This window comes from Chaetodon trifascialis, chromosome 1 (genome assembly GCF_039877785.1).
Source record: "Chaetodon trifascialis isolate fChaTrf1 chromosome 1, fChaTrf1.hap1, whole genome shotgun sequence".
In the NCBI taxonomy this organism is placed as follows: Eukaryota; Metazoa; Chordata; class Actinopteri; order Chaetodontiformes; family Chaetodontidae; genus Chaetodon; species Chaetodon trifascialis.
The window spans coordinates 26,915,139-26,935,165 of record NC_092056.1 but is presented as its reverse complement, the minus strand read 5'-3'; the positions used below and the strand labels follow the sequence as shown (position 1 = coordinate 26,935,165).

The 20,027-nt window shown below is 41.4% G+C and overlaps 1 protein-coding gene across 1 annotated transcript in view; it reads left to right on the top strand.

Moving 5' to 3' along the window:
- itfg1 (integrin alpha FG-GAP repeat containing 1) overlaps positions 1–20,027 on the top strand; it is a 149,705-nt gene that overhangs the window by 16,129 nt on the left and 113,549 nt on the right. Inside the window, exon 7 of the mRNA XM_070969101.1 lies at positions 12,418–12,467. Within this exon, the coding sequence (XP_070825202.1) occupies positions 12,418–12,467 (50 nt within the window). The remainder of the gene's footprint in view (positions 1–12,417; positions 12,468–20,027) is intronic.

Here is a 20,027-nt window from a genome sequence, read left to right as displayed (position 1 = left end):
TTTCTTTCTTCTGCTCCTTCTTTCGACATTATAGTAAATCGTCTTTGTGGGCTTTGGGCAAGTTTGAAAAAGCTCGTTTCACAGTCCGTTGGTTCCTTGCTAGCAGAGGGACAGGGCCACATATCAATGGAGGTGGCCTGCCTGCGAAGATTTGGCTCCAAACCCACACAGGCCCCTCTGACACCTCTAAAAGGGACACTCTGACATTGGCGTATGTATTTGAGAAACACTGAAAAGCATGCCCAGTCACGTGAAGGCACATTCCAAATATGAAATCAATACTAAACTTCAGCGATGCAGAGAAGATTGTAAACATGTTCTTCTGACGTTGCCCTCGCTGCTGTCATGGCCTTTTTACCTGTGTTTGGGAAAAGTGTGACCCCTCAGAGTGCTAATTTCCTATTAGATTTGAACTGCAACTGTTTAAGCACTGTTTGGCTTTGCTCTAGGATTGTTTTCATGGTTTTATTGATTACTTTTGGATTTTGCTTAGACTGGTGTCCAGTTATCCTTCGAGAGCCTGAGATCGTCAGGCAGGCACCTCCATGCTATTTCTGTATCATTGTGAAAGGTTAAAGGTGAGCAGGCTTTTGCTGTCAGGGCTCCACAGCTTTGAGATGACCTTCCTGATGACCTCAGCCTCATAGCCTCAGTACGATATTTAACTATCATCTTGAAATATAGTTTATGTAGAGGTCTGCACAGGGCAATCTAGCCTGCAGGTGTAGGAGACCCACAGCAGATTTCAGCAGTGGGGATTCTTTTCCCAAAGCTACAGGGGGCGTACTAGCTGTCATACTGTGCTGCAAGGTCGTGGTGGTCATATGCTATAGTATCCCTGACCTATTGCCAGTCTTCTACAGTTTTGTAGAAGACTGGCAAGACTTGTGCTCCATCACCAGACACACTGACCCTGGTAAAAAAAAAAAAAAAAAGTCAGTGTTTCTCATGGTTGTGTTTTTCCAAGTTTTGCGGAAGGCTGAAAACTATTCAAATCTTGCTGGAGGACAGCCTTTTCTCAGTACAGGAGCAGGTCAAAACTCATGCAAATGCCATCTTTGAGAAGAGTGTGTGTATTTAGCAGGATACGTAAATAACGTGTCACTTAGCAGGGCCTTTAAACAGGCCAAATGTCACATAAGGTGCATTTTTCTGTGAGCAGTTGATCACTGATAGTAGTTTTGGCTTTGCTTGATGGGGCAAAGAGAAGATTTCTGTCTAAATGTGACTGTATGTATTTTTCCACTTCCCAGCATTGAAACAGGGACCAGATATCAATAGACTGGATTTGAAGGTCTGCATAGTTTCCAACTAACCTCATTGGCTTGCATCTCTCTACTCCCCCGAGAGTGAGGATCCCCTCCTAGTGTCTGTTGGAGGCGAAGTATCTGTTTCACTGGTGACAGCAGTGACATTTCCCTTAGAATGCCAAAGGCCCTCCCTGTGTCCAGCTGAGGCATGGATCAGTCTGGGGTTAAAGACAGAGGGAACAAAACGATGCAAACAGATGAATAGAGAGGGCTTAACTGATGGGCTGCAGGATGGACAAATATACACAAGACACACAAAAACAAGAGAGTGCACGCTTTGTGCTTTCATCCTTCTCATTCTGCCTCATTACTGTCAGCCTCCATCACACACACACACATTCATACACACACACACACACACACACACACACACACACACACACACACACACACACACACACAGACAACAACACAAACACACACAAAGTGGACACTCACCCCCGCCCCCCCAACCTCCACAAACAGGGCAGTGAGATCAGTCAGCATGGCGGCCTTCCTTGAGCCCATCTCCCCAGCAACCCCTGAGGGGATGGAATACACAACTGTGTCTGCACGTGTGTGCGTGCTTATGTGTGTTTATGTGTGTCCCTTTGACAGCCAACGGGGGATAGGAGTCACAGCTTGTTTGCTGAGTAACAGGCTAACAAATAACCTGCTCAGGGGCATTAGAGACATGAAGAAAATAGAGGATCAGCTCTGTCTGTCTGTCTGTCTGTCTGTCTGTCTGTCTGTCTGTCTTTCCGTCTGTCACTTTATCGCAGTGTCTCTCTACACCTCTTTTCTCTTTCCCCTCCTTTCTGTTGGTTCTTCCGAGCCTCTTTCCTTCTTTGCTGTCATTCTCTTCTATTGCACTCACATTTTGTTGCAAAATTTCACTTTCTGTTGCCCCACCAACATGCGCACAGATGCCCTAAAGTCTTGGAACATAGTGATGATGAGTATGGTGACAGTACTCATGTAAAAACACATACAGCGTATCAGACACTAATGCAGCAGCCGCGGTGCTAGCTGTCAGATCCACTCTGCACTGCAGTCTGGATAATCCGCTGCTTCCTCTGCTGCAAGGCCTTTTACAGGTACAAGGAGGGGGGTGTAATGCTGCTGCTGCTGTTGTTTGCCTCAGATAGCCCTTCTAGACTAAAGAAAGCAGGGACAGGGACTGGATATTGGAGTGTGAAGGAAGGCTGGGAGGAAGAGAGCTTCAGGAAAAAGAAGTACCCAAGGAGTGAGAGGAAGTTTTAAGGTGAAACACGAGTTGTTTTCTGATATTGTCACGAGTCATCCTCAATGTGATCGCACAGAAACAAAACTTTTCATCCTCAATCTAGATAATGAATATCATCATGAATATGTTCAGCATGTTCAAAATGAATAGACAGTGGCGGCTGCATGATTAGTTTCTTCACCTATATACAGTACTGTATAGACATTGCTGATTGGATTTTCAAAACCTGCGGGAAACCAACGAAGCAATTCAGCTCACAGCTGTGTTCTTGCAATTATTATTAATTACTACTTGCAAGAACTACCAAACCAGTTAAAACAAGACAAATTTACAAAGGTGTCCTTGTTGCTGATTATCCCAGAGGGGTGAGATCATGTCTACTGGGTGTCTTAAGGAGACGCTGAATCCTCAAAAATGCTCACTTGCAGTGTCACTCAGCTGCCCTTACCTTACCTCTGTATAACACAGTGCTAGAAAGCAGGTGAAGGGAGGGACGACAGAGAAGCAGGGAAGAGAGACGGATTCAGTTATGAAATAAGTCATGCAGTCATCCGATTCCAGTATACACTCGGGCACCATCCAGCACGGTGGAATCAATAGTTGTGGCTTTCTCCACTCACGGTCATGCACGGTCATGTCCTCCTCTGACTGTCTTCACTCTTGTGAGTGGGATGCCACTCTAGAATCATCCCTGTATAAAGACTTAGGATATACAGGATTGATATATATACACACACACACACACACACACACACACTGTAAAGGCCTGACTAACCTGACTTTTCTTGTTAGTCAGTACCGAGGTCTAACTGAGCTCCAGCAGCTCCATAAAAGCACACCAGAGCTTTTAATAAGCTGCTAATTGGAAGCTTGCAAGCACAGGCTGGCAGAAGAAAATGACTGCTCATTTTCATGGATGAGGCTCGCAGTCGCTACAATGCTGAAGGCAAAGGACACATGGAAAGGATAGTGTGGGTGGATTAGTACGTCGTCGTGTGTACGTGTGTGTCTGTGTGTGTGTGTACTTGCACATGTCTATACTGTAATGGCAGGCATGAAAGTGGTGTGAACAGACTAATTACTTACAACTCTGCACAGCAACTCTCTCTCTTCCCTTCACTCCCATCCTCGCTGTTCAGCTCTTTTAGCCAGTTTGGGTTTGAAGCATTACTGTTTTATAATATCTGTTTCTGACACTAACACAGATACTGTATAGGGACACAAAAATCTGCCAATTTTAGTAACAATATCCATTTCATTGAAAGTGAAGATACGTATGTCACATTTTAAGCTTGTTGTTCATGTTTTTTACTGAGAAACTGAAACAGTGCTTCTTGAAGGATTTCTGCTCCAGAAAGGCCTGTTTTTTCCTCCGTGGTGACAAACATTGCTGATGTAAATGTCTGCCATTGGTCTATCTGGCAAGTTCCACTCTGTTTTGATGGCATGGCTGCCCTTTTGTTTACATTGGCTCACAAATTGTGCCTTTCAGGTGCTCAGCCATTTCATTTGAGTTACAGACCTGCGCCTGTTCTCAGTTCACCTGAATCATAACACCCTTGATACACAGCAATGGCGCTACTGTCCTGGGCCACAGACTATGGCAGATAAGGAGGTATGTGTGCGCAGAGAGAAACAGATAGAGGGAAGGTGATAGTGAGACAAGGAAAGGAGATAGTGTAGGCCTCCGCCTGCTGCTGTCTATTCTCCTCAATGTCAGAGTTCTCCCTTTCTGCCGAGACTTAGCACGCGCCTAGCATCACCCTATCTGTTTATACAGAGGCTAATAGGAAGCCTGGTCTTTATCCCCACACTGCGGCTCAACATAATGGAATAGAGAGACATAATGCTGCTCGAGTCAAATAGTCAGTGGAGGCCTTTAAATTGCTTCCAATCCCCTTAACAAATCTGATGGAGAGGCTATGAATAACTCAAGGACCGCTCATCTCCCCACTCTCTTCTCTTCTCTTCTCTTCTCTTCTCTTCTCTTCTCTTCTCTTCTCTTCTCTTCTCTTCTCTTCTCTTCTCTTCTCTTCTCTTGTATTAACTTACTTTACCTCACTTCTTTAATCAGGAAGTGCCAGTCTATATTTAAGGGAATGATCCATTGCTTTCATTCCAATTTGAAAATCCCAAACAGACATCAAAACCTTGCAGCAAAACAAGGTTTTGTGATTAAATAAGTTTAAAAAAAGTCTCACCAGGAGTTTTAATTTTCTTCCTGAATGGATACTGAGAACATTGAATTGACTCAAATCTAAGAAGGTGAGGTAACTTGTTGAAATGACTTGATTCTGATGGAGAGCATCCTTGAAGTTTCATCTCCTCTTTATTTCATTTCATTTCATTACTTCTCTCTCCTCTATTGTGTCACGTTATCCCTTAACAGTCAATTGAAACAGGCTGTGGGAAATGTCTAAAATGTTAAGTTTGGATGTTTTGTTTTACTCAGAAGCCTTCAGTACAAGGAAGCTGAAAAGATTTCTTCCTTAGGGTGCTAATAGAGTGCAACAAGTCTTATGGAAATTAAAATCTCTCTGCACATGTGGAGCTTGGTGTGCCATCTATTGTAAGTTCAAACAGAGCTTAGTTGGAATGTAGAGCAGGACTTAAATTACTATAATCTAGTCAAAAGAGTTTTGACCCTACAGGTTAGTCACAGCATGGAGTTGAGATTGAATTTAAGACGTACCCCGAGCAGGTGGAAGTTGTTCCTTATCAGCTGTTGTCATATCAGAACAGCCGGATCAAGAGACCCATCATCAAGTAGGACAACGAGAAGTTGCTTTCATACTTGGGGTGCATCGAGACCACATTGTCTGTGATAGATACATCATTTAACGTTTATGATGACACTGATGCGCATGCTCAGTATTATACCGCACAGGTGCCATTACTTGCACTAGATGAGGGTATCAGTGTGATTTTATGCTGCGTTCACTGAAGATAGCCACTGGCACAGACTGGTTGTTTGTTTGTTTGTTTTTTTTCAACAAGTGTGTTTATTAGTTTCAGAAATAGTCACACTAACAATCATAGTTGCAGAACAAAACAATCACAGTGCGGCTTGTCAAAAGTAAGGTATGCAAGACAGGGCAGTAAGTAAATTATTTGAATAGTCCAACACATAGGTCGTCCTTCAGAATACCAGTGGTACACACAACAGTGTAGCTGTCCCCTCGGGAAAGGCAATTCAGATTTAAGAAAAAGGAACAACAACAAACAGACATGACACAGTTGTTAATGGTTACATACAGGGGGAGCAAGCCTCCAATGAGTTCCTTCCCTCTAAAAACACCATGAGGGATCCCACATATTCTCAAAGATGGAATATTTACTCTTTAACGTGAATGTGAGTTTTTCCATTGCAAGTGATTCCAACAGTCCTGCAAGCCAGGCACTTATACTAAGTTTTGTTGATGATTTCCAGGTTTTGACTATGATATATTTAGCTTGTAGCATGCAGAAAGTGATCATACATTTTTTTGCTTTGCTAAGACTATTATTCACTGGAAAGACACCAAGAATACATAATTTGGGTTCTACTGAAAGTTTTGTGCCTGTGACATGCAATCATATCTATCATCTCACTCCAAAAAGCCTGAATCTGTGGGCATTCCCATAAGCAGTGGTATAATGTGCCTTTTCTGCCACATTTCTAGCAAGTGTCAGGATTATTGGGATTGAATTTGTTGTGCTGGGTCGGTGTTATATATATTCTCATTATCCACTTATATTGAAGTAATTTAAACTTATATACTGACTGTGCTTGAGATTTAAAGCAAATCTTTTTGCCATTCTTCAATTGAAATTTCTGTATTTAAGTTTTCACACCATGCCAATCTCTTATTATCTGAGGAAGCCTTTGATCCTTCCATGATTACTGCATAAAAACTTGAGGTCAGTCCTCTTTTTGGATGTTGATTTGTTGCTATTTCCTCAGTGGGGCTAAGAGTAGGTAGTGATAATGATTTCTGAGTCTTCATTAACTCCTTATCTGTAGATATTTAAAAAAGTGTTTTGTTTGGATGTCATGTTTTTGTTTCAAATAGACTGGTTGTTTGTTACTGAAACTTGTTACCATGAAGCTGTTGACTTTGGCCAGACTTTTGTCAATGTTGTTTAGTATTACTATGGTTTTCGGCTATACTTGCATGTGATGCTGACATCTTCATCCTAGTAAAAAAAAGACAACAGCAGACCACAGAAGTGATTGATAAATGATCTGTGAATAGTTAATTAGGATAGATGGTTTGTATATGTTCACACATCAAAGTGTACATTACTTATTTATTTATTTTTTTAAACAAAACAGTAAACACTGTTTTAGGTCTCTCTCCTTCACCACCAGTCACTTTCTGTGACAGTTTTTCTTAACGTGAACGAGCTTGTTACAGTGCAGCAGTCAGTGTGGACTGTACAATCAAAGTTATGTTCAGCCAGTGCAACAGGCTGCAGATCTGTAGAGTGTATAAATGAAGAACTTGTAGAGAAAACAAAAACTTTTTTAGTTGTTTAGACTCAGCCTGTCGTAAACTAAAAAACATTTACCAGCATACTCTCTCTCATGTGGTTACAGATGTTTTAATCCACATGAGGTACATTGCATCTATTGATGCCAACATGTGTCCAACAAACAGTGAACACCTGCCCTTACCAGTTCATATTAAGCTCATCTGTGGCCTGATAGAAACAGCACAGAGCCAATCAAACTTTTCTACAGCACGCTGATATTTGTCCCAACAGAAACAGCATGGAGAGCTACAGCACCTCCCCAGCTCTGCAGCACGCTGGCCTGTGCTGCGCTTTACCTCGTTGGGCTGTTTGTTTTCATATACTTGAGCTGTGGCAGTTGTTACTCTTAATACTCTATTATTAGCAACAGAGACACTTGCAATTATTCTGTTAGTGCCAAAGGATTGGCTGATTGTAGATGATTGGCTGGATCACAACCCGATGACAAAGAAATTCACACCCAGATGCACACTCAGATATTTAAATAATGTGCTGAAATCAGCCGTGCAGTGTGGGGGCGGGTGTTGCCTTGTTTATGCAGCCTGCTCATCATGCACTTGTTCATGTGGGTGCAACACTGTGCTTTTTCAAGTGTTATTTATCAGGAAGACACAATTTAACAAAAAAGGAAAGTCTGTTTCAGTCAGAGTGTGAGAGCAGAGGAACGCAGAGGAAATCATCAATTGCCTCTCTGGCAATTAAAGGATTAGTATGATTTTGCTTTGTAGTGATTTGGTTTGTATGCCTGTGTGTGTGTGTATTCAGATGCACCGTGAAAACTGGATGGCCTTCACATCTGGGGTCAGTCTCTCTTGTTCACTGTCTCTCTTTGCCTGGTGTTTTTTGTTGCCTAGGTTAGCCGCTGCTCTCACCCCTTACAGTTAGCATGTCTTTAATTATCTGGCGACATGACATACCACTTAGAGCTCTGAATCCCTGTTGCTGTTACGCAACCCCACCCTCCCACACACAAACACATTTATATACCTCAATTATGCATGCACCTTCCCTGAGTGGTGGAGTCTGACAGCTCTAGTAGCTTATGATTTGAATGCGTGCGCGCACTCACATTGGTGATGTCGTTGTTAGCCTAAAGGTGAAAAATTGAGCTCAATATGTGACACAGCATGCTGTGCAAAGAAGAACAAGCTTGAGGATTAATAGCAATGGAGTGTTTCCAGGCTGAGACATTTTATTTTTGAATGATAATCTAAAATAATAAAGTAATATGTGATTCTCTGAGACCACTTATCAAAACCAACAATAAAGAATATTAAAGATACCGAAGCTCAAAAAGGCTTAACTGTAAATGAGAGAACACAGGAAATAGAGTGCCTTATGGAGTCTGTTTGTATGAGGATGTTGTGTTGACAGGTTTTCTGATGTGACTGAGATTTAGGCTGTAGCAAATCACACCTTCAAAGTATCCAATATTAGAATTTGCAGTGATTGCCGAAGTAAAGCCAAAGTTGGGATAAGACTGCATTTATTTTGTAAGAATCCGCTCTGATGGCAGAGTGGATTCTAAGATCATGCAAATGAAATCATTTGAGATACTTTGGAAGGAATTATCAAGGCTACAAAGCTTATGATTTAAGCCCTACTGACGGGTCACAGCACTACAGCAGTGTCCCTACTCCTCTGTTCTACTGAGCCTTAACTATAACAGGCTTTGATGGTCATGTTGCTCGCTTCCAATCGTACGGGTCTAACAGGATTACTGGTAGCTCATCGTGATACTGGGACGGCCGCAGCCTGTTGGATATCACCAGTGTGACCACACAATCACCTCTTCAGCAAAAGTCCTGCAGGTGTTCAGTTCATGCTGAACTGCTGGCACTTCTGTAATTGTCAAATCTTGTCTTGTTGCTGAGTGGAGAGAAAAAAAGAAAAGGATTGATTCCTTTGTTTCAGTGGTAGACTCTCTTGCTTGCGTGGGGACTGTCTGGCCTGGGGATGACGTGCAGGTGAAGCACCTCCTCAATAGATTGAAGTGGTCACAAAATGGGCTCAGAGATCAGCAAGTACAGTTGATGCTGAGTCATAAAAGAGTATTCCACTTTGACAGACAGGGTTTTTTTTTGGTTGTTGTTTTCCCACACATTCTTCTTCCTTTTCAAACCCTGGTCCCTACATTTCCCATGATACAACCCAACTGCAGACAGTTAAGTTAGAGATTCAGGTTTGTTATGCTAATAGCAGTGAATGTGGACTCTAACCCAGCAGAGATCAGGAGCAATGGACAGACATCTGCTAACCTCAATCTTTGTAACTCCACACCCCCAAATATTTCAAACTTGCAGTGACTTGTAGTGACATCATTTGAGGCAATTTATGAGACTTTGTGCGGCCCCCTCTCCTGCCACAAAAAGCTTTATACAGCATTTATCACATTCACCGAAGTATTATCCAAGACCTGTAAACACTTTGATGTGTAAAATCAGTTCCCCGTTAATTCACTCCCAACAGCAGAAGGCTCAACCAGAAACTTGACAGGATGTTCAGCTGTTTCTAATCTGTTCACTCTAAGATGCTGTATCATTTTTGGATAAATTCAGTGGAGTAATGCTTCTGTTCCCAACTGCAACAATGAACCTTTTGAATTTATTAAAAGTCTAATTTGCACAGTTCCACCAAACTGACACAAAAAATAAGATTTAAGTAGTAAATTATTCTGGACATTGAATAACAGTTCCTTTTTAAACTTAAATTATGAGGAAGTAATAATGTTTGAAAAGGCGTACAGTAGGTTTGAACATGCTGTCCACTTCCTTTTATTCTGTTATTAAGAAAACTCATAACAGAAGTGATTGAACGCTGAGTTGCAGAAATTAAAACAGTTGAACACAGGGCAATACAAATATACTACTTAATTACATAAAGATCTTTCACTTTGGATGCACTCTGGTTCTGTTGTTTGATTTCTCTCTGCTGTGTTTTACTCTGTTCCTCTTTATAATATCTCTTTTAACTTGAATGGGTCCCTAAAAGGCCCTTGGTGGCCCAGTAAAAGTCCCTGGAACTGTAAAATTGTGTTAAAGTGAGTGATGGTGGCAGCAGTTAGGTTTATATAGCCCTTTATGAGACTGTGTAGAATACTCTCTGGCAGAGACTTTGGTGTAAGCGAGGGGAGGGTGGAGAATGACGGTGGACTGAAGAGGATTCTGTCAGAAGGATCGTATTAAAAAGCTTCTTTATCTGTACCTTTCCCTGTTGACACACGCCTAAAAGTGCATTTCCTCTCAGGACAGATCAGAGAGCAGGGTCATGTGTGGTGCAGCGGCGAGAATCAAGCCATCTAAGGAGACTACAGGACAGTTTTGAGTTGGACTGTCATTCAGTAACAGACAAGAAGACAAATTAGTGGAGAGAAAAGACTGTGGCGGTTGTAAAACTTGGGTGTAGAAAAGAGGTGGTGGTGAGATGAGGAGCGAGGAAAGGAAGTGCCCCCAGAGCGAGAATGTTAAGTGTTTACAAGATGAGGATCTCTTTGTGCGTCTCTCTGCTCCTCTGTCTACCCCATACCACTCTCACTGACACACCACCATCGCACCTAATCAGCCAATCACGGCTGGATTCTGTCTAAGAGGTCTGATTGGCTGATTAACCAAGCTCATCAGCACACCACCCGGTGCGACTACAAACACACATGGGCGAGCACATTCACAATGTGCAAATTACTGAGGGTGTCCTGAAGTGTGTGCGTGTGTGTGTGCGCACATATGCATAATCTGTGCATGCATGTGTTACCTTCTTTGCATTTGTAAAATGTTTTCAGTCTGTGTGGGGAACACGTCTGCAAACCCACAAAGTTTTACATATTAAAGGTTGTTTTACCACTTTAGAAATGGTTTAATGGTGCATTTGAGTCTTGAATGTTATTTGCGATGTTATTTGTGTGGGCTGGGTGGGCGTCGGTTGTGTTGTTGTGTTTGGTCGGGTGTTAGGGGTGATAGTAACAACGAAAATTACAGATGTCTTTTGCTAAATTGTCCAACAGCTATAGTCAGGTTTACAAAAATAACTATAATTTTTTCCTGTGAGCAAACACAAAGGCACAGAGCCTCCAATTACAGTTTTGGGAATATAATAATGTATATCTAATATTCTAATTATCTTAGGAGCTGGCAATTAAACCACTCATTTATATAGAATGTAATTAGCATCTGGTAGCAGTCATTAGAAAGTCGTGTGTGTATGATCATAGATAGATGAATGGAAAGAGAGTTTCTTCACAGTGAGGAGTCATGCTGCAGTATTTGATGACCGCTGCAGTACATGATACTTGCGTATATCATGCGTTGCATATAGATGATACAGGATTTCCACAGTAGCCTCTTCATTCATCTCCTATTCCATAATCACTTTTCTTTTCCCATGCAGAGCACAGCAACACATGGAGTATAGCAGGCCCCTAAGGCAGATCAATGCCAATATTTATTTCATGTCCAATTACTGGGGCAGAACCGCAGTCCAGAGGATGCAGCGATGAAAGTCAACGTCCTCTCAGAGAGAAGCACACAGAAACCGCATCAGACGCACTGCCTGCAGCCTAAGCTTCAAGAGCAAGGAATATGAGTACAAGCGCAGGTTATAGGATTCCAATAGAGTGAGCTACAGGCATTACCAGGGGGTGAGGCCTCCAGAATGCTGAGTGAAATCCTGTTGCTTTCGGTGGGAGGTCCCCCTGCTATCCCTTTTCCTTCCCTTCATCTATTTTTCTGTTACTGCTTTAAAAAGCCAATTCGTCTTCATCACTTTAATAACGCCACCTACACTCTGTATTGAGCAGTCGCTGCCTGTCCGTACCAGAGTTCAAGAGAATGGTCAGAAGATACCGGAGTCAGCACTGTTTATCTCGAACCAAGCTTAAACATATTGAGCACACATTTTCTCCTCTTTTTTTTTTACCAGAAAGCTATATGAGTGTGAACATGATAATCTTTCATTAGTCCTGATATTCACAAGTTGCCCTATACAGTATACATGTTGACAGGTCTCTGTATTGGAATGGCAGTTGCCAGGTTGTGTCAGTAGCAGTAGGCCAGATACTGAGAAGAAGAAAAATTCATTGAATTAATATGTTTGTCTTTTTTTAATCTTTTATCCAACCATGTTTTGCCAGTTAAGAACACAGAAGCTCTTATTAACCTTAATTCTAATTTGTATTCAAGTTTACTTTTCCTGTGTAAATGAGGCAACATTAGCTACCTGAGCAATTACTGACTTTTTATTCATAAAGACACAGCTGGAACACAGTTTACATTTCCCTGCACCATGTTTGATCATGTACAATTGCCCAATGAAGCAGTGTGTCAGGTAATGACTCGCACCCTCCCTTCTGTCTCTCTGTCCTCCCCACTACAGATTTGTTCCTGACAACTGAAGGACCTTCATTTGAGACCTGGATCAGTAAGGTAATAAAGCCTTTTAGGACTTGTTTGCTTCTTCCTGTCTGTTCAAGAGTCCAGTTCAGTCAGGGCAGCCACCTCACTCCTCTCGATTAGTTTTCATTTTGTGAATCAGAATTGAAGAGTGGTTGCACTGTCTTCTCACAGCAAGAAAGACCCAGGTTTGATTCCACAGACAGTGATAAAATGACCACCTCCTAGCCTAAAGTAAAACAGCATTTCTTACCTTTTATGAGTTCTGCGTGGATTTGCAGTGACCTAGCCTAATATGTTTGCCAACAGGAAGACTATGTGTTCTCCCATTAAGTACAACCAAAAGTATTTGCTTAGTGAGCAGAGAGTGGTGACCCATCCACTACCCCTCTGTTCATTTCCTTAATGCAACAAAAGGATCTGCAAAGCTTTGATGGGCTTGGGAGTGCAGGATCATTGGCATTGCTGCAAGACTAGTTAATATTCTGAGAGAGCAGAGAGGGGAGACTGTGGCTCTGGGGTTTTGTTGAAGGGGCCTATTTCAAATTCAGCAGGTCGAGGCACAAGCTGGACAGTAGTCTGTGTTATCACAGAGAGGGGGAGGAGGAGAAGAAGCACAGAGAAACAGAGAGAGATTGAAGGATTTAGCAGAGGCAGGAGGCATGTGATGTAGAGACTGAGCAGGAGCAAAACAGTACGAATAATCCAAAACCAGTAGGAGGGGTGATGAGTGGTGGGGTTGTTGTTCAGGTGAGAGGACGAATCAAGAGAATTTTCAGGCAAAACATGAAAATCATTTTGAATTTCTAATAGAATTTCAGACTCTTGGTGATTGGGGAGCACCTGAGAAGCTTATAATGCGTATGCAATGGTGCTTGCAAACCCTCTTGGCAGCACCAATTTAGCCATACTAAATTGAACACATATACCACACTAACCTCTGCCGTGACTGGAACTGCTTCTCTTTGGTGAAGCATCTGACGTCAGATGGTAATATGATCATCATCATCATCATCATCATCATCATCATCATCATCATCATCATCATCATCAACTCACTCATTCACAGAAGAGGAACATGTTCATTGTTTCCTCTCTTCAGTTGAGCTTCCACAGCTTTAATTTCAGTGCTTTCACATTTGAAAGCAGAGAGCTGAGCAGCTGCTGGAGCTTGAGGTTCAGCTCTGAGAGCTTCTTCTAATGTCCATCATGAAGGTCAAATCACACACACACTCGCTATCACTGAGTTTCCACATCAGGTTTTCCTTCATCTCCATGAATTATTCCAGGCAAACTGACACTTTGGAGCAACTTTATTGTGTCTGGTTCCAGCAGCTCCACAGCAGCAACAAGACTCTCTTTCACAAATTCTTTCTCAGAATGAGGTTTCTGCTTCTTAACTATTAGCTCACTCACCACAAAACTTGTTTGCATAACACAGCTGCTTGTTGGGCATCCAAACTCTGCAGAGGAGTGTTGACTTCATCCAATCACATTTGTCCTTGCAGTTCATCCAGTTTAGCATGTTTGTAGCTGTAATGATTCATGAAATTCGCCTTTTTCATCACTCCACAACGTAGACACACTGACTTGCCTTTTACATCCAAAAAAAAGTTGTTTTATCATTTCTCATGGAAAGTCCAACACTCTCACTGATGCACGTGTTTGGCATTCAAGGACCGCTCAGAAAAACGCACTAGTCTACTATTTTATGTTTCTTTATTTTCTTTATTTAAGTAATAGCTTTTTTTTTATTTGACAGTCTCACCTTTTTTGGAATTGGGGCTATATGTGATATATATGACGAAATACCTGCAAAGCTAATGACACTCCCACCAGCCTCAGCTGTACTTTTTGTTTATTGCTAATATACAGTGCTAATATGCTAATGTTAGCATGCTAACACTGTGAAGTAACATGTTAAGCATATACCTGCAAATATTAACATGCTAGTATTATCACTGTGTGCATGTACATGCTCACGTTAGTCTTGTTTAATAGTTTTTGGTAGTAATAATATTTAGCACGCGTGCTATTTTTGTCATGAACTACAGAATACTTGAATTAAAAAAGAAATTAAATGTTTATCTGCTGATTGTCTGTGTAATTTCATGCAGATGTGGATCCAGATGCAAACTAAGCATTTTCTATTATTGAAATAGTCTAACAAATTTTGAGGGTTATGCAGCCTTATCAGAGGTCTGCCTTTTCACAGTGCTTGTTGTTTCCACTATAAGCCTTTGTTTATTTGCTGTAGAAAATGTGGAATTAGCACATAAATGAAAATTGGAATGTGCTTTGCCTCAGTAAAAATAGGAAGTCATTTGACATCAAAGGTTTGTGTTATCTGTGTAGGGAAACAGAGATTATCGTCTTAAGCTCACAACAAGCCTGCTAGAGAATGTGTAATAATTTTGATAGTGGATCTAGACATCAGTCTCTATGACTCTGTCTGAAGCCTTCTTGTGTTTGGCTTTGTGTCATTTGTTCACCGTAATTAATTCATCATTCAATCCTTTACGAGTTCTTCTCTTTGTTAGAAGGGTCAGCATCTCATCCAGTGTCATTTTGCACAGCGTGCCAACTGCCAATTGATTGATAAAGCTTTATTGTTTGGTGAAGCGGATCTTTTCAACCCTGTTGGAACAGAGTGTGGAGCAGAGATTTTGGGAGCAAGAACACACACACACACACACACACACTCACACACACACACACACACACACACACACACACACACACACACACACACACACACACACACACACACACACACACACACTGTGACAGACAGGGTGAGCTATGGCCTTCACAATCAGGTCCTCTGCAGTGTACCTGTATCACTCCATCTCATTCTCATCTTCAGAAAGCCCAATCCTTTCTACATTCTCTCTGCATTTTCTGCTGCACCCCCCCCCACCCCCACCCCACACACACACACACACTTGAATACATTCAAAATACCGCTCACCCCCAGGACACACATGCAGACACACATCCTTGCACATATATACGCAAACACACAAGGCCGAGCTGTTTCCCAGCATCCCCCGAGCGTTAGACCCCTGTTAATCCCACCATGGTCTTTGGTTCAATGCAGCTGCATCTACTGGTCACAGGCCAGCACACTTCTCTTCCTCCAGCTCTCTGTTTTAATTACTTTTCTCTGTTTTCTCTCCCTCTAAGTCTCCTTCCATCCATCGCCATTTCCTCTGTTTTCCTGCGATTACACAAGAGAAAGCAGTCACAGAGAGGAGGGAGGGATGGGGCAGGAGGGCAATGAGTGAAGAGAGGTTGTTTTCATTTCAGTTCATACTGTAAGTGATTTAGTCACGCGGACCTCTGGTCACATAAATATACATATGAACATATGGCTGTGAGCTACAGAAACACATCAGCATTTTCATATTCAGTCTTTCTTTATAGACTTTCATACAAAGAAATGCACACGCTCACATCAGCCCACATGCTTTTAAGTACTTAATCAAAGCAACAGCCAAACAGAAATATTCTGAGTGTTTTCTGTACTGAGTAGGAAATATATGAGAGTCTCCTTAAACATATACAGCCAAGACGTCAATTTACATGGAGTACATTTAAAATACTTTTTCCAAAGGAAGACAATGAAATGGATACCGGCAAAATCCCTATTTTCATGCTATTTTGGCTTTTTCATAAGTACGACAAGTGTTCCCTTCAGGCTTCAAGGCCTAATATGCACACAATAGAGTTGTTACATGCACTTCTGCAGGCCTTACCTTATAGAGAGCAACAAAATATCATGATTTTGCCTTGAAATTTTTTTTTAAATTCAGACATTTCTTCTTGAAGATGATTTATTCTAGTTGTCCACTGGTTATGACAGTAATGCTTCTGTCTCTTTCCTGAATCCTCATACAGCCTGTTCCTCCCCATGAGATATAACATACCCATGCAGTTTTGTATTTGTATTCAGAGTACCCTATTTTACAGTCTTAATCCCACCAGCACACGTTTGACATCAGCATTCGCATCAATTCTGCACCATGTAGGTTTACTTTATTGGTTTTAACCATGTCACAAAATCTCCCAAGTGCTCCAGGATAGAGTTTCCTGCAGTTCTTCATGCAGTGAAATGTGTTTTACTGCTACAGCTGTGCATTTGTCATTCCACTGCAGCGTGAGGCGAGGTGCGTGTGTGTGTGTGCATGATGTGTGTGTGTTGGGAGTGATGTGAACAGAAGGGAAGAATAATAACAAGACCTGTAATCCTTTCATCTTCACACATCAATCAACTGTTCTCAAACTGTCACACACACGCACACACACACACAGAGTTTTAATCATGACATCTTGCAATCAGACGGCCAGCACCAGTCAATCACACTGACTAAGATCTCATCCTCAACGCACCAAGAGTTAACACCCTGTCGCTGTGTGTGTGTGCGTGTGTGTGTGTGCGTGTGTGTGTGTGTGTGTGTGTGTGTGTGTGTGTGCGTGTGTGTGTGTGTGTGTGTAAGAGCGTGTGTGTGCTTGTGATTGGACGCTTTGATCTAATTGACATGAGTTAACTCTCCCTGCTTTTGAAGAGATCAGCTTCAAAGTGTTTCATTTTCTTTTGCACGGGTCAGTTGAACATACAGGCCTGCATTTAGAAAAGCAGAAAGGTATTACATCTATCTTACCATATTCATTCACTTTACTTTTTTTGCATAAATTATATGAGAAGTCACTTCAAAGCAACCAAGTATAATTTTATAGTGCATTCATATAGTGCTTTTCTAGTCTACAGACCACGGTCTACCAAGTGCTTTACCACGCATGCCACAGTTATTTCTATTTTGTCTTGTGCTGGTGGACTTTTTGGTGCATTTAAATCCCCAAAATAAGTGCCTCTACATTTCTGCCTCATCAGCATTTGAAGCATCAGACATGATGCAAATAATCTCTAAAGGGGTTATTTGTATGCTGTGAATAATTGAAACTGAATGTAATATTTGGCTTCATTTACTGATAGCCTGTGTCTGTACGATGACCTCTAAAGCATGAAACAGCTCATCTGCAGCCCTTCGCTGTCGCATTTCAAGAGACATCATGTGCTCAGTTTGAAGGCTTGGTAGCCCAGTAGGATCCTGCAGTATTGCACATGCAGCACTTATCAGAACAAATAAATGTCCATTTAACTATTAAATGTTTTGTCCATGTATCAAGTGGGCAATCATTTTTCTAGAGCTGGTCTACTGCAAATAACTAATGCTATAACCTCATTAGGATTTGGAGGATTTTGTTCACAGTCAGCACTATTTAGGCTATTTAATTTTCCTATTTAATGTGTTATTCGCAGAGACTGAAAATAAAATAAATGAATCCCTATGGCATTCAGAAATAATGACTCTGTTCATTTAAAGTATCAGATTAAATGCAACTCCTGCAGTGGCAATGTGCAAATGTGCAGAAACTTTCATATGCAAGCGTCAAGAACAGTTTAAGCCTTGAAGTAATAATCATACCATTCATTTTGGAAGTTTGTTGGTTAAGTTTATTTCCCCCAGGAAACCCACCAGATCTCAAAAGCATTTACCAGTGCTAAGAATGTGATGTTCCAGTTGTTTGTGCCACAGTCAAGGATTAGCAGTTGTGCAGAAGCCCCATTCAGGTGTCAAACTATCGATGTACTGACCTAAAGAGATCCTCTGGCCACACTAAATCTACAGGAGTCCCACTGGCAGCACTATTCTTTAGTCTCCTTATCTGAATTTCTCAGGGTGGAGTGGGAGACTGTCAGCGCAAGGCTGCCATTAGGATGATCAAGTGGGCACAGTTGTGCGGATCAATTAGGCCCACCACACCTCCAGAGGCATAAATAACATTTTCTGGCATTTCAGAACTTCCCTTTCAAAAAACATCTTATCTACCTGGGCTACACAGTTTCAGCCCACAAAAAGGCCCAGTAGGCCTCTTTGACAGAAGTAATAATTGATGGACTAACCTACACATGCTGTTTCACAACATTACTTATTAATTATGTATAATATACCATTCTTATGTCAATTTTACAGTCACATGTTTACTTTGTAAAAGTTTTTGTATAAACAAGGACTTCCCTCATTAAATAGCAGTAGATAATGTCAACATTTCATTCTTGTGTTGGGATTTCTCTCGGCAGAGAATCAATCTCATGGAGGTTGTGTTGAATTACAATGTTACTCGTGCAGGAAGGGTGTTGCAGTAATCTGTCCGATGCTGTTATGTAGAGAGTAAAAATTCCTGTAAATGATTAAGTGCGCCATTAACAAGCTGCAATGTTAAATACTGGTTTTCATATTTATAGTTTTTCCCTATTTCTTTTTCTTCATAATTTACACTGTTACATTTCATTCACAAGATGTGCAGAGGATTTCTTGCCTTTATTACGATTAATTTGTTCCATTCATTTGTGATGACTCTAAATCAAAACTGTATACAGCCCATGAGACTGGTTTATCCAGCCTGCGATGCAAAGCAAAGCAACTGCATGTTAAAAACACATTGTTCTGAACAGTCCCTGAATGCAGCACACACCTAGCTGTGATATCATGTCATTGCATCATGGCACCTCAACAAAAGTAGGTGTGGAGTGTCCCACTTTCTAGGAGAAATGGACAAAAAAAAAAAGCCTTTTTTTTCCCAAATGGAAAGCCAGTGTGTCTCATCAATCTCAAGAGACATTACAGTTTGAAACATGCTAAACTCGATGAGCTGTTAACGCTCTTCAACAGAGCGTGGATCACTTGAAACTACTCATCAAACAATACATGTATCAAATCATCATGTAAATGTGGAGCAGTGTATTCATTTGTACAATAACTGGCTTGTAGTAACTACAGTATTTAACAGCTCATACAGCCCCCACACATACCTGTACATAATGTATATGTTGCTCTCTCTGACTCAATCATTGTAACTCTCTACCCCCTTCTCATAAATCAGTAATGTTGGTATCAGCAGGCAACAGTTACCTTCTGCACAGAATCACATCTGCTCATACATGCACACACACACACACACACACACACACACACACACACACACACACACACACACACACACACACACACACACACACACACACACACACACACACACTCACACATGCTCATCTCCACCTCCCCTCTTTTTTCCCCTTGCCCTCTGTAAAGGGCACCATGCACCGGTGGCAGCCAATGTGTGTCATAACAGTCACACCTGTTGTTTTCTATATAAGCGCATATATTAGCATCATCAACATGCATGTAAATCTAAGATGATGGGTCGCGTCAGGATGTGCTGCAGCACTGCTTACCACCTGAAAATCAGCAATTCCTTGACTACATCCACAGACAGTTCAGTATGTCTGTGCAGTGAACTGGGAACATATGAGATATGGTATTTTTTACTACTTTTAAGATTTTATAGATTTAATGATCAGCATCATAATAGTTGTGTAAATAGATTAGGGATTGGCCGATATGGATTTTTCAGGGCTGATACCGATACCAATTATTAATAATCAAGCGAAACCGAGCCAATATTTAGAACTGATATTGTTTGCAGCAAAAATGAAAATTTTGGTGTAAAAGTAACACACCTGGGATT